This window comes from Lontra canadensis, unplaced genomic scaffold (genome assembly GCF_010015895.1).
Source record: "Lontra canadensis isolate GAN:19392208 unplaced genomic scaffold, GSC_riverotter_1.0 scaffold161, whole genome shotgun sequence".
NCBI lineage: Eukaryota > Metazoa > Chordata > Mammalia > Carnivora > Mustelidae > Lontra > Lontra canadensis.
In genome coordinates this window covers 501,745-515,250 of record NW_022631155.1, presented here as the reverse complement: position 1 = coordinate 515,250, position 13,506 = coordinate 501,745, and the positions used below count along the sequence as shown (strand labels likewise).

The window sequence follows — 13,506 nt, the reverse complement described above, 5'->3', positions numbered from 1 at the left end:
GAGAACAGCAGAATTCCAGAGGAGGAGAAAGCAAAGCATGGAATTCATGGCTTTCTCCCCATGATTCTTTAGTCTTGCAGTTAATTGTTTTTCTTCTGATAATTTTTTTTTAACTTTTACCCATTCTTCCTTTAACATTTTTAACTAGTTTATCTTAACAATACCTTTCATTAAAAAAAAAATCTTTTTTGAACCTTCACTATTATAGTCATATTTTATTCTTCATTGTATCTAACTATTTTTTGTATGCACATAAGGTTTTTTCTTCTAAAAAATTTGGGGTACAACTTCTTCTAATAGATCAAAATATACCTTAAATCTAGCTCTGGGCTTGTTCTAGTCTCCAGCCCAAGCTAATTCTCTCCAATTTTTTTTTCTTTATTATCCCAACCAACTTACTTTATCAAATCCTATTTTAGAAATTAAAAAAAATTTTTTTCATCTTTATAGGTATATTCCATCCCTTCATTGTGTTTACCCTTATATATGTTTTTCATTCTTTAAAATTTTGGGAAGGGGCGCCTGTGTGGTTCAGTGGGTTAAGCCTCTGCCTTCGGCTCAGGTCACGGTCACAGGGTCCTGGGATCGGGCCCCACATAGGGCTCTTTGCTTGGCAGGGAGCCTGCTTCTGTCTCCACCTCTGCCTGCTTGTGCTCTCATGCGTGCTCTCTCTCTCTCTCTCTCTCTCTGACAAATAAATAAATAAATAAATAAATAAATAAAATCTTTAAAATTTTGGGAGGTAATTTCTTCTAAGAGACCAAAATACTCCCAAAATTAAGTGGGTGACCATGTTCTAGTCACCAGTCTAATATATATTTTTTTTCTTTTTTATATTTTTTCTTTATTTGTTTTCCTTTTTTAATTTTTTTTTCTTTCTGAACTTCTTTTTATCCCCTTTCTCCCTCCCATGATTTGGGGTCTCTTCTGATTTGGTTGAAGCACATTTTCCTGGGGTCTTTGCCACCCTTTTAGTATTTTATTTGCTCCTTCATGTATTCTTATCTGGACAAACTGACAAGACGGAAAAACTCACCACAAAAATAAAAAAGAACAAGACGTAGTACCAAAGGCTAGGGACTTAATCAATACAGACATTGGTAATATGACAGATCTAGAATTAAGAATGATGATTCTCAAGATTCTAGCCTGGCTCAAAAAAGGCATGGAAGATTAATTAGAGAAACCCACTCTGGAGAGATAAAAGCCATTTCTGGGGAAATAAAAGAACTAAAATCTAACCAAGTTGAAATCAAAAAAGCTATTGATGAGGTGCAATCAAAAATGGAGGCTCTTACTGCTAGGATAAATGAGGTAGAAGAAAGAATTAGTGATATGGAAGACCAAATGACAGAGAATAAAGAGGCTGAGCAAAAGAGAGACAAATAAATACTGGACCACAAGGGGAGAATTCGAGAGATAAGTGACACCATAAGATGAAACCACATTAGAATAATTGGGATTCGAGAAGAAGAAGAAAGAGAGAGGGGAGCAGAAGGTATATTGGAGAGAATTATTGTAGAGAATGTCACTAATATGGCAAAGGGAAAAAGCATCAAAATCCAGGAGGTACAGAGAACCCCCTCAAAATCAATAAGAATAGGTCCACACCCCATCACCTAATAGTAAAATTTACAAGTCTTAGCGACAAAGAGAAAATCCTGAAAGCAGCCTGGGAAAAGAAGTCTGTAACATACAATGGCAAAAATATTAGATTGGCAGTGGACTTATCCACAGAGACCTGGCAGGCAAGAAAGAACTGGCATGATATATTCAGAGCACTAAACGAGAAAAATATGCAGCCAAGAATACTATATCCAGCTAGGCTATCATTGAAAATAGGAAAGATAAAAAGCTTCCAGGACAAACAAAAGCTGAAAGAATTTGCAAACACCAAACCAGCTCTATAGGAAATATTGAAAGGGGTCCTCTAAGCAAAGAGAGACCCTAAAAGTAGTAGATCAGAAAGGAACAGAGATATACAGTAACAGTTACCTTACAGGCAATACAATGGCACTAAATTCATATCTCTCAATAGTTATCCTGAATGTAAATGGGCTAAATGCCCCAATCAAAAGACACAGGGTATCAGAATGGATAAAAAAACAAAATCCATCCATATGATGCCTACAAGAAACTCATTTTAAACCCGAAGACACGTCCAGATTTAAAGTGAGGGGGTGGAAAACAATTTACCATACTAATGGACATCAGAGGAAAGCTGGGGTGGCAATCCTTATATCAGATCAATTCAATTTTAAGCCAAAGCTATAATAAGAGATGAGGAAGGACACTATATCATACTCAAAGGGTTTGTCCAACAAGTAGATCTAACAATTTTAAATATCTATGCCCCTAATGTGGGAGCAGCCAACTATATAAACCAACTAATACCAAAATCAGAGAAACACATCAACAATAATACAATAATAGTAGGGGACTTTAACACTCCCCTCACTGAAATGGACAGATCATCCAAGCAAAAGATCAACAAGGAAATAAAGGCCTTCAATGACACACTGGACCAGATGGACATCACAGATATATTCAGAACATTCCATCCCAAAGCAACAGAATGCACATTCTTCTCTAGTGCATGTGGAACATTCTCCAGAATAGATCACATCCTCGGTTCTAAATCAGGTCTCAACCGGTATCAAAAGATTGGGATCATTCCCTGCATATTTTCAGACCACAATTCTCTGAAGCTAGAACTCAATCACAAGAGGAAATTTGGAAAGAACCCAAATACATGGAGACTAAACAGCATCCTTCTAAAGAATGAATGGGTCAACCAGGAAATTAAAGAAGAATTGAGAAAATTCATGGAAACAAATGATAATGAAAACACAATGGTTCAAAATCTGTGGGACACAGCAAAGGCAGTCCTGAGAGGAAAATATATAGCGATACAAGCATTTCTTAAGAAACAAGATAGGTCTCAAGTACACACCCTAACCCTACACCTAAAGGAGCTGGAGAAAGAACAAGAAAGAAACCCTAAACCCAGCAGGAGAAGAGAAATAATAAAGACCAGAGCAGAAATCAATGAAATAGAAACAAAAAAACAATAGAACAAATCAATGAAACTAAGAGCTGGTGCTTTGAAAGAATTAATAAGATTGATAAACCCCTGGCCAGACTTATCAAAAAGATAAGAAAAAGGACCCAAATAAATAAAATCATGAATGAAAGAGGAGAGATCACAACCAACACCAAAGAAATACAAATAATTATAAGAACATACTATGAGCAACTCAATGCCAACAAATTTGACAATCTGGAAGAAATGGATGCATTCCTAGAGACATATAAACTACCACAACTGAACCAGGAAGAAAGAGAAAACCTGAACAGACCCATAACCAGTAAGGAGATGGAAACAGTCATCAAAAATCTCCAAACAAACAAAAGCCCAGGGCCAGAGGGCTTCCCAGGGGAATCCTACCAAACATTTAAAGAAGAATTAATTCTTATTCTCCTGAAACTGTTCCAAAAAATAGAAATGGAAGGAAAACTTCCAAAATCATTTTATGAGGCCAGCATCACCTTGATCCCAAAACCAGACAAGGAACCTATCAAAAAAGAGAATTACAGACCAATATCCTTGATGAACACAGATGCGAAAATTCTCACCAAAATACTAGCTAATAGGATCTAATAGTACATTAAAAGGATTATTCACCACGACCAATTGGGATTTATTCCAGGGCTGCAAGGTTGGTTCAACATCCACAAATCAATCAATGTGATACAATACATTATTGAAAGAATAAGAACCATATGATACTCTCAATAGATGCTGAAAAAGCATTTGACAAAGTACAGCATTCCTTCCTGATCAAAACTTTTCAATGTATAGGGATAGAGGGCACATACCTCAATATTATCAAAGCCATCTGTGGAAAAACCCACCACAAATATCATTCTCAATGAAGAAAAACTGAAAGCTTTTCCGCTAAGGTCAGGAACATGGCAGGGATGTCCATTATCACCACTGCTATTCAACATAGTACTAGAAGTCCTAGCCTCAGCAATCAGACAACAAAAGGAAATTAAAGGCATCCAAATAGCAAAGAAGAAGTCAAACTATAACTCTTTGCAGAGGATATGATACTATATGTGGAAAACCCAAAAGACTCCATTCCAAAACTGCTAGAACTTATACAGGAATTCAGTAAAGTGTCAGGATATAAAATCAATGCACAGAAATCAGTTGCTTTCTCTACACCAACAACAAGACAGAAGAAAGAGAAATTAAGGAGTCAATCCCATTTACATTCACACCCAAAACCATAAGATACCTAGGAATAAACCTAACCAAAGAGGCAAAGAATCTATACTCAGAAAACTATAAAGTAGTCATGAAAGAAATTGAGGAAGACCCAAAGAAATGGAAAAATGTTCCATGCCCTTGGATTGGAAGAAGAAATATTGTGAAAATGTCTATGCTACCTAAAGCAATCTACACATTTAATGCAATCCCTATCAAACTCCCATCCATTTTTTTCAAAGAAATGGAACAAATAATCCTAAAGTTTTTATGGAACCAGAAAAGACCTTGAATAGCCAAAGGAATATTGAAAAAGAAAGCCAAAGTTGGTGGCTTCACAATTCTGGACTTCAAGCTCTATTACAAAGCTGTCATCATCAAGACAGTATGGTATTGGCCCAAATTGGAAAGGGAGGTGAACCATGAGAGACTATGGACTCTGAAAAACAATCTGAGGGGTTTGAAGCAGTGGGGGGTGGGAGGTTGGGGGAACCAGGTGGTGGGTGGTATTAGAGAGGGCACGGATTGCATGGAGCACTGGGTGTGGTGCAAAAACAAGGAACACTGCTATGCTGAAAATAAAAAAAAAAATTTTAAATTAAAAAAAAAAAAAACCAGACACATAGATCAATGGAACAGAATAGAGAGCCCAGAAATGGACCTTCAACTCTATGGTCAACTAATCTTCAACAAAGCAGGAAAGAATGTCCAATAGAAAAAAGACAGCCTCTTCAAAAAATGGTGTTGGGAAAATTGGACAACCACATGCAGAAAAATAAAATTGGATCATTTCCTTACACCACACACGAAAATAGACTCAAAATGGATGAAGGACCTCAATGTGAGAAAGGAATCCATCAAAATCCTTGAGGAGAACACAGGCAGCAACCTCTTCGACCTCAGCCACAACAACTTCTTCCTATGAACATCGCTAAAGGCAAGGGAAGCAAGGGCAAAAATGAACTATTGGGATTTTATCAAGATCAAAAGCTTTTGCACAGCAAAGAAAACAGTTAACAAAACCAAAAGACAACTGACAGAATGGGAGAAGATATTTGCAAATGACATATCAGATAAAGGGCTAGTATCCAAAATCTATAAAGAGCTTAGCAAACTCAACACCCAAAGAACAAATAATCCAATCAAGAAATGGGAAGAGGACATGAACAGACATTTCTTCAAAGAAGACATCCAGATGGCCAACAGACACATGAAAAAATGCTCCACCTCACTTGGCATCAGGGAAATACAAATCAAAACCACAATGAGATACCACCTCACACCAGTCAGAATGGCTGAAATTAACTAGTCAGGAAACGACAGATGCTGGCGAGGATGCGGAGAAAGGGGAACCCTCCTACGCTGTTGGTGGGAATACAAGCTGGTGCAACTACTCTGGAAAACAGCATGGAGGATCCTCAAAAAGTTGAAAATAGAGCTACACTATGACCCAGCAATTGAAGTACTGGGTACTTACCCTAAAGATACAAATGTAGTGATCCGAAGGGGCACTTGCACCCGAATGTTTATAGCAGCGATGTCCACAATAGCCAAACTATGGAAAGAACCTAGATGTCCATCAACAGATGAATGGATAAAGAAGATGTGGTGTATATATATACAATGGTATACTATGCAGCCATCAAAAGAAATGAAATCTTACCATTTGTGACACTGTGGATGGAACTAGAGGGTATTATGCTTAGCGAAATAAGTCAATTGGAATAAGACAACTATCATGTGATCTTCCTGATATAAGGAAGTGGAGATGCAACGTAGGGGGTTTGGGGGGTAGGAAAAGAATAAATGAAATGAGATGGGATCAGGAGGGAGACAAACCATCAGACTCTTAATCTCACAAAACAAACTGAGGGTTGCTGGGGGGAGGGGGGGTCGGTAGAGGGTGGTGGGGTTATAGACATTGGGGTGGGTATGTGCTATGGTGAGTGCTGTGAAGTGTGTAAACCTGGCGATTCACAGACCTGTACCCCTGGGGCTAAAAATACATTATATGTTTATAAAAAAATAAAAAATAATTTAAAAAAAGAACGAAATCTTGTCATTTGTGAAGATGTACGTGGAGCTAGAGTACATTACATAAAATGAAATAAATCAGTGAGGGAAAAACAAGTACCATATAATTTCACTCATATGTGGAATTTACAAGAAACAAAACATGAACATAGGAGAGAAAAATAGAGAGGCAAACCATAAAACAGATTCTTAACTATAGAGAACACATTGATGGTTACTGGAAAGGAGGTTGGTGGGTATGGGTTAAATAAGTGATGGGGATTAAGGAGGACACTTGTGATGAGCAGTGGGTGTTCTTTGTAAGTGATGAACCACTAAATTCTACACTTGAAACTATTATTACACTGTATGTTAACTAACTGGAATTTAAATAAAAACTTGGAAAAAAGTGGATAAGATAATGTGGCAAATGGAATTTTTCTTTTTTTGTTGTTTTACTTTTTTACTTTATTTTTTCTTATTGTATTATGTTAGTCACTATACAGTACATCATTAGTTTTTGATGTAGTGGAAGAATAAACATTGTTAAAATGTCTATGCTGCCTAGAGCAATTGATACTTTCAATGCCATATCCCAATCAAAATACCAATGGCATTTTTCAAAATGCTGGAACAAACAGTCCTAAAATTTGTATGGAACCAGAAAAGACCCCAAATCATCAAGGAAATGTTGAAAAAGCAAAACAAAGTTGGGAGCATCATGTTACCTGATTTCAAGCTATATTACAAAGCTATGACCAACAAGACTGCATGGTACTGGCACAAAAACAGACACATAGACCAGTGGAACAGAATAGAGAGTCCATATATGGACTTTCAACCCTACAGCCAACTAATCTTTGACAAAGCAGGAAAAAATATCTGATGGAAAAAAGTCTCTTCAATAAATGATTCTGGGAAAATTGGACAGCCACATGCAGTAGAATGAAACTGGACCATTTTTTTACACTATACACAAAGGTAAACTCAAAAGACATGAAAGACCTCAGTGGGAGACAAGAATCCATCAAAATCCTAGAGAAGAACATAAGCAGTAACCTCTTCAACATCAGCCACAGCAACTTCTTTCAAGACACGTCTCCAAAGGCAAGGAAAACAAAAGTGAAAATGAACTTTCAGGACTTCATCAAGATAAAAAGATTTTGGACAGCAAAGGAAACAGTCAACAAAACAAAGAGGTTTTCAAATGAAACTACAGACAAAGGGCTGATATCTAAGATCTATAAAGAACTTCTTAAACTCAGCATCCAAAAAATATGTAATCAAGTCAAAAAATGGTCAGAAGACATGAGAAGACACTTCTTCAAAGAAGACATACAAATGACTAACAGACACATGAAAAAGTGTTCATCATCATTAGCCATCAGGGAAATTAAAATCAAAACCACATTGAGATACCACCTTATATCAGTTAGAATGGCAAATATCAACAAGGCAAGAAACAACTTGTTGGAGAAGTTGTAGAGAAAAGGGAACCCTCTTACACTGTTGGTGGGAATGTAAATTGGTGCAGCCACTTTAGAAAACAGTGTGGAGGTTCCTCAAAAAATTAAAAATAGAGCTACCTTATGACCCAGCAATTGCACTACTGGGTATTTGCCCCAAAGATACAGATGTAGTGAAAAGAAGAGCCATATGTACCCCAATATGCACCCCAATGTTCATAGCAGCAATATCCACTATAGCCAAAGTGTGGAAAGAGTCAAGATACCCTTCAACAGACCAATGGATAAAGATGTGGTCCATATACACAATGGAATATAACTCAGCCATCAGAAAGGATGAATACCCAACTTTTGAATCAACATGGATGGGACTAGGAGAAGATTATGCTAAGTGAAATAAGTCAAACAAAGTGAATTATTATATGGTTTCACTTATTTGTGAAACATAAGGAATAGCATGGAGGGTATTAGGAGAAGGGAAAAATGAAGGGGAAGAAATCAGAGTGGGAGACAAACCATGAGAGACTATGGACTGTAGGAAACAAACTTAAGGTTTTAGTAGGGAGGGGTTTGCGGGTGATGGGTGAGCCTGGTGAAGGATATTAAGGAAGGCATGGATTGCATGGAGCACTGGGTGTTATATGCAAATGGATTTTTTCAACACAAAAGAACATCATTAAGAAAGTATAAAAACAAGCAGACAAAAAGAAGCAGCTCTGCTAAGTATCAGAACTACCAGCATATACCACATAGTTTTAAGTTGAATTGTTTTATTCTTTTTTTTTTTGTAAGCATGGGACACTGGACTCAGAAACAAGCTGAGGGTTTTGGAAGGGATGGGGGTGGGGGGATGGGTTAGCCTGGTGGTGGGTATTGGAGAGGGCATATATTGCATGGAGCACTGAGTGTGGTACATAAGCAATGAATCTTGGAACACTGAAAAAATAAAAAATAAATAAATAAAAGTGCAAAAAAATTTTAAAATGAGAGAAAAGGGAAAAAAATTTATTTATTTATTTGACAGAGAAAGACACGGGGAGAGAGGGAACACAGCAGGGGGAGTGGAAGAAGGAGAAGCAGTCTTCCCACTGAACAGGGAGCCCAATATGGGGCTCGATCCCAGGACCCTGTGTTCATGACCTAAGCTAAAGGCAGACACTTAATGACTGATACACCCAGACATCCCTTGGTTTTTATTTCTAACAAATACAAATACAGTGCCAACCCTAATATTTAGATCCAGGGTTTTAGTAGTCTCACCCTTCCAAAGGGCTGGCGAGACATATTCAGGGCACTAAATGAGAAGAACATGCAGCAAGAACACTTTATCCAGCAAGGTTGACATTCAAAATGGATGGAGAGATAAAGAGCTTCCAAGACTGGCAAGGTTTAAAAGAGTATGTGACCACCAAGTTGGCACTACAAGAAATATTAAGGGGGGGGGGGTTCTATAAAAGAAGAAAGAACCCAAGAGTGAAATAGAACAGAAAATTATGGAGACAATCTATAGAAACAAGGACTTCACAGGCAACATGATGTCAGTAAAAACGTATCTTTCAATAATTACTTTCAATGTGAATGGCCTAAACGCTCCCATAAAATGACACAGGGTTGCAGGTTGGATAAAACAACAGGACCCGTCCATATGCTATCTACAGGAGATCCATTTGGAACATAAAGATACATCCAGACTGAAAGTGAAGGGATGGAGAAGCATCTTTCATGCCAATGGGCCTCAAAAGAAAGCTGGGGTAGTGATTCTCATGTCAGGTAAATTAGACATTAATCTAATTTGAAGGTAACCCTTCAAAAAAGTTTCGAATTCCCTTATATTAAATCTAGCACTACTTTGATTTTTTCAAGGAGGATCTCCTGAAGTCCTCTTTAATATAATCACTAAAAGATTTGGCTATCTGATTTTCTAAGCACCAGGAGGATCTAAACAAACCAGTGTAAACAGGAGAGACTGCAACTAATACTGAGCTTGGAGACACACACACAAAAAATATAAATATAGAATTAACATAATGAATGTTCTTTATGATGATCATAAAGCTACAAAGAACAGGGACTGTTGTGTTCAAAATTTTTATTTAAGATTATAAGAAAATTTGCAATAAATTCTTAAAGAACCTTATTCTCAGAGTTAAAATTTAACAGGATTTAGGACTTGAAAAAATAAAGTTCATTTATTTAGCATTTCCATCTTATTTAGAACATCTGTCATAACCCAATGAAATCCGATACATAAGAAATTAATAAAACAGAACTAGCCTGTTTTTTCAGACTGGAGTAAAGAACAAAAAGGCCTCATTGTCCATGTTCCTAAGGACATATTATTACAGTTCTGTAGCCTTCAGCCTCAGAAATTACTTTTGAAATTTCTGATAGATGGAAAGAGTATATTAAGATAACCCTGCAAAAATAATTAGGAACAAGCCCTAATACTTTCAAGAATATTGGGTAGTAGCCAAGTGTAAAACAATAAGACAAAAACCACCACCAAATAATAAAATATCCTGTGTAATACTTAAATATTTCAAGGCTTAAAAGGATCATTTCTATTAATAATATTCTCTGAATGAGATGGGGTTTTAAAATTAAATGAAGTTTCATACAGCTGAGGAACACAAAGTTTGGGGACAGGAGGACTAATAAATAAGGCTGCCAAGATGGGTAGAGGCTGGGTTACACTGGATTGGATAAAATCATTTAAGGAATTTGGGCTTTAGTCTAGGGAAAATAGGAATCCATTAAATGATCTAGAATAGCTATGACTCAACATACACTGTGGAATATTGGCTACAGAGCAGGGGTTAGTTTGGGTGGGAGCAAGACTTTAGAAAGTAAGACCAACTAGAGACTTCTGTAATAGTAAAAGTGGAAGACAATATTGGATTAAACTAAGGTGGTAGCTGGAAAGTTGTGGGAAAGTAGATGAATCCTAAAGATGTAGGAGGTAGTAATTACATACCTTGGAAAATAGTTCAATCTAGAAATCAAAGAGTAGAAAATTGGCAGAGATGATCCCAGTGTCTGGCTTGAGCAATGGGGTGCATAGTGGTGTTACTGACTAAGGAAAATGGAAGACAAGCATATCATGTTTGTTGTTTTGTTGTTGTTACGAGTAAGGGAGGGAGATGGCGATTATAAAACTAATTTGGACATACTTAGATTAAGGAGTTTATGGGTAGCCAAATAGACATGTCCAACAGATGTTGAATATAGAGGAACGACACTCAAGAGAAATTAGGAATGATAATTGAGATAAGAGTCATTGGTATATATAAAAGGTTATGATGTCGTGGGGATAGATTAAATCACTCAGTGTCTGTATGGTAAGAACACTTAGAACAAAACAAAGAAAAACACCAACACATGAATGAACAAAGGAAAATATTACCAAAAAGATTACAAAAGATCTTTATATCACAAAGGCATTTCATAGAGCTGTGTAATAGTATGGAAAATACTATAGTAAGCACAGCCATAAAAGTATGAAGAAAATCAGGTGTAGTATTTACTGCTGGTACTATGTCCAGATCTCTTTTCCTGGGCCACTGAAACTGTCCCTCTACTACTTCAGAGTATTTTAACATTGGCTGAAAAAAGCCACCTTGCCTTAAAATGCCTGGGAGGTTATGCCTTCCTCCAGTTAGCCCACAGGCAATGGCTGATTAGGAAGAGGCCTTAGAAGTCCAGCCCCTTGCCTGAGGTGGGCCAAATTTGTAATGCCATTCAACACCATGGGGTCAAATGGAGGCTATACTTCAAGTGAAATCACATCTTTTCTTTACTTTCCTCCCTTCCCTATCTTGCTTTCCTTGCTTCCTACAAGTTTCTCTGAGAGCACTCTCTATAAATTATTTGCTTTTGGATTCTTGTCTCGGGCCCTGTTTAGAGAACTTAATCTAAGAAACAGGGAATTGTGATGTCTCTGAAATAAAAGAAAGAATTATTCTTAAACCACATATTTATATCTTATGCATGTTTATATGTGTGTGCGTTGTTTTATTTCATGAAAAAAAGGAATTGAGGGAGAGCAAAATCAACAACGTTGAATGTTACTACATGCTACTAAAAATTTTTAAAAAGTTGGGTAATATAAGAACAGACAAGTGTTCATTTCAGTAACAGAGCCAACACTGGCTATCTTAGTTGTATAAATTGCTTTAGAGTCATGAGGCTCGAAGTCAGGCAGCACCACTGGAAAAATGGATGAGAGATGAGTAAGTAAAGACAGTAAAAAAAACTGCTTTTTCAGGAAGTAGGACTGTGAAGAGTAGGAAAGATTTAAGGTACTATTTGGTGGGCAGATTTTTAAATTTAACATGGGAGATTCTTGATCACATTTAAATGCTAGTAGGACAGAGCCAATAAAAAGTGACAAGTTGGAGATCTAAGACAGAAAAAAAATGAGTACAAATGGCTGGAATGAACTGCTTTTAAGATGTTACAGAGGGAATTTAAACATGAGCTAAGGAGCTGCTCAAGAAGACCCCTGAGATCTCTTTCTACCTTGTAAGTCTGAGCTGATTTTTTTAAAAAATACAATATAAATTCAATTAGTCCACATCATTAGTTTTTGGTGTAGTGTTCAATGATTCATTAGTTGCATATAAGACCCAGTGCTCATCACATCACATGCCCTCCATAATTGAATTTAAATTAAAAAAAATAAACAAATAAATTGAAATATAGCTCAAAATAAAATAAAATAAAATAAAATGTAATGTCTAAGTATCAGGGACCAGAGTACCTAAGTTCCTCTAGGAAAAAAAAGTTTTGGAATAAGGCAAGAATTTATCAGAGTTTTCTTTTGTTCTAGGAGGTAAGGGTTCTTACCCGCCAATATCCTGCTTCACAAAGTCCCCAGGTTCTTGTCGTCTTGATTCCCCCTGGCCAGTTATTCCAGGAAAAATATTAATCAGGAAAAGAAACCCAAGGCTGGTTGTGTAGAAGTGACTCATTTGTGTGACTATCATTTTCTCAGGCACCAACTTGGAGAGACCTGTGAGATCCCTGTTCAGGGAAAAGAGGAAGGAGAAGGGGTGGAAGACAAAAAAGAAAAAAAGGTTTAAAAAAAGGTTTTATTCAATTCTGTTAGAGCCATTTAACTTTCCTCGTATCCAGTTATTAAATGATTAATGTGACAATCCCCTTTCCCCAGTTCATCAATGCCACCAAAATTCATTCCCCACATACTCCTTTCTTAAATATACCAAAGCCCATCCAATAAAGAGTAAAGAGCTCTAAATCAGTAATTCAGAGTCTTAGGTTATACTTTCATCTCTTTCCCTGTCTTCTCAGTTTTAGTTATTTATTCATAATCTAAGAATTTAAAATACTCTCTCATGTCTTCATTTTATTTTCCCCCAATCCCATTTGATCTTTGCTCTCACAAATGTTTTTATCATAGTTAACTGTGTAATATTGTAGAAAATATTAGAATATTAAGACCTGAACTCTCTTTAAAAGCATTTGTGGGATTAATTCTCATTTCAATACAGTTAAGCAATTTTCCAAAAGATCAAAGGTCTTAGGGTAGATGAACTGTTTCCTCTGAATCAGGCTGAGAAAATGCGGAGTGATGAGACACCATGGCTCTAGAATAGGAAAATAATGTTTCCCCTTAAATGTTTGAGGGTAAAGTCAGCCCCATTTAGGGGCCACAACATAAGAAATCCAAGTCTATCTTCCTAGTACAGAAGACCCTAAAAGGTCAGCAAGTTATACTGATGATAGAGTTTGATG

At 36.7% G+C, this 13,506-nt stretch overlaps 1 protein-coding gene across 3 annotated transcripts in view; it reads right to left on the bottom strand.

Annotated features, from left to right (window-relative positions):
* Nucleotides 1-13,506, bottom strand: part of GABRA3 (gamma-aminobutyric acid type A receptor subunit alpha3) — a 358,344-nt gene that overhangs the window by 233,594 nt on the left and 111,244 nt on the right. For all 3 annotated transcript variants that reach the window (XM_032845269.1, XM_032845270.1, XM_032845268.1), the window contains exon 2: nt 12,598-12,774. In XM_032845269.1, coding sequence (XP_032701160.1) covers nt 12,598-12,737 — 140 coding nt within the window. In that variant the 5' untranslated portion in view covers nt 12,738-12,774. The remainder of the gene's footprint in view (nt 1-12,597; nt 12,775-13,506) is intronic.